General features: G+C 56.0%; 2 protein-coding genes across 2 annotated transcripts in view; one reads left to right on the plus strand and one right to left on the minus strand.

Moving 5' to 3' along the window:
- The window catches only part of SPRG_21665 (hypothetical protein), a gene marked incomplete at both ends in the record, with an annotated part of 911 nt that extends 552 nt beyond the window's left edge, over positions 1-359 (minus strand). Inside the window, one exon of the mRNA XM_012355243.1 lies at positions 30-359. Within this exon, the coding sequence (XP_012210633.1) occupies positions 30-359 (330 nt within the window). The remainder of the gene's footprint in view (positions 1-29) is intronic.
- Positions 360-1,570: 1,211 nt separating this feature from the next.
- Positions 1,571-2,150, plus strand: SPRG_16027 (hypothetical protein; the record flags this gene model as incomplete). The annotated part of the gene is made up of 1 exon (XM_012355244.1): positions 1,571-2,150. A coding segment is annotated over one exon (580 nt), but the record flags the coding sequence as incomplete, so codon positions are not given.
- Positions 2,151-2,163: the final 13 nt, after the last annotated feature.

Consider the following 2,163-nt stretch of genomic DNA (forward strand, 5'->3'; position numbering starts at 1 on the left):
GTCAGCGGGATGCACGAGGCGGCCGAGACAGCAACGTACTCGGCCCACATGCCAGCGGGGTTGGCGACCGTGCCGACGCGCTTGCCGATGAGCGACTGGGCGTAGGCGCTGTCACCGGCCGCGACGACGGTGCCAGAGCCCTCGCCGCCCGTGACCTGCGGGAGCGGCATCTGACCAAAGTTATCGTACAGACCTTGCAATTGCATCAAGTTGGACGGGTTGATGGGGCTGCAAGCGACCTTGACGAGCACTTGGTCGGCGCCGAGGACGGGCACAGGGACGTTTTGGACCTCAAAGCACGAAGCGAGGTCGGGCTGGGTGAAGCTCTTGACGCGCTCGACGAGCATCAAGGCGCGCATCGTGGATGGAACCGTGGACATAGCTTTTCGAGAGGAAATTCGAAAGTGATGCGATCTTGGGCTTAGAGCCAACAGGATTACGACAAAACCATGCACAACAAATCTAGAAGAGCCGTCTTCGGAATCCTTCATCTTGCGCCAGATGATTTTGCAGACCGCATAAGAAACCGGATACGCGATGGGGTGGATTGGAGCTACAATAGAGAGATTTCACAACTCACTCCCCGTTTCATCTGCGTTCTATTTTATGTGGGACAGACAGGACGCAAGAAGTAAAAATGTGGTTTCGCACAGGACATCCTGTCTTCGTCGGCATTCGAATGCAGACGAAGACGGGAGCTAATTCAGCTTCAATTGCGCAAGGAGTTCAAAAGAATTCCATCCTCGTCTTGTCTTGTGCCACTGCTGCAATAGCGTGAGCCTACCGGTAATCATAAGCGATGTTGTCGTCCCGCTACCTTGTGGTGCTGCTTCACCATAGTCGCCGTATGTCTCGTCGCCGCCGCCGTCAGTTCCTCGAGCTGCTCCTCTCGGTATTGAGCGTGAGCGGCCGTTGGTTCCGGACTCGCGCCTCCACCTCGACTCGACAAACGACGCCGATGCAATCATGCACCTCCGCTTTCACGTGGCTTCTTTGACGCGCCTCTCACGTGCTCTCCAACTCCCGGCCGTTGTTATCACCGAGGGTTGGGGTGGATGCCTCGCTGTCAAGGCCCTTTGCGTTGCTCCCAACCGCTTGGCCTACCCTCGGCAGTTCTACGATATGATGACCATGTTCGGTCGGTCGCGGGAGTCTTCATGCCGCATACACAGATGTGTGCTCTAAGCTACCAACGACAAGTGGGCCGACGTCTTCTTCTTCCAGCAGACACTCGTCACCAAGCGCCTCCAGGTTATATAAGGGTTTACGTACTATATATAAACTATACTTAAAATACCGCGTAGCGTTGGCCTCAAGTGAAGAGCGTCTCTGCTCGTGAAATCGATTTTTAAAGTAATTTAAATGAACGGCCGTTGAGTATAGGTGGCGAGTCTGGCTAGGTCAAATGCACCAAGTGTTCTAAATAGACGAAAATGCTCGTCCGAGCTCAGTCCGTGGTCCGAGCTCACCATTTCAAGTATTGGTCTTGTCAATTTTGGTGATGACATCGGCGTTAGGATATCCGGATAATGGTCATCATCCGTAAACGGCAAAAACTGACTTCCTCGCGATGGCCCAGCGGCCGCGCCCAAGTCGACCAACGGTGCTCGATGTCGACGGCGTGCCCGTCACCATTCTCCAGTACATGCAAGATGCCGACGATGTTGTCACATTTGTGCGAGCGCTACCGCTAGCCATGCGCACGCCAGCGTTGACCGCGCTCCTCGAGCTGTTGGAAATGTCGGGTGGCGCCAAGCACTGGCCCACACCATCGCTCTACAGCGCTACCTACGACGAGATTGACTGTATCGGCGCCGCCATCTCGCTTTTCAACTCTGCGTGCATCAACGGTTTCTGCTTGAGCAAACACTGGCCAGCAAGTGGCGACCCTGCCTTTCGTCTGCCCTTCTGCAGCTTTGTTGCGACGTGGGCCACCAAGATGACGACCGTCGACATGAGTGACCTCCAATTCCCCACATACCGTGATGAGTTTTGCCGCATGCTCGCCCGTTGTACAAGCCTCAAGCGCGTGCGCATCCCGACCGAGGACGACTTACTCGAAGCCGTGACATCGTCCGCGCACAGCGTGGCAGAGCTCTCCCTCGCCCCTCCTCACGACAAGGAGAACTTTCCGCCTCGCGCCATCGCGCGTTGCAGCGCTGG

Source organism: Saprolegnia parasitica (assembly GCF_000151545.1).
Source record: "Saprolegnia parasitica CBS 223.65 unplaced genomic scaffold supercont2.220, whole genome shotgun sequence".
Lineage (NCBI taxonomy): Eukaryota > Oomycota > Saprolegniomycetes > Saprolegniales > Saprolegniaceae > Saprolegnia > Saprolegnia parasitica.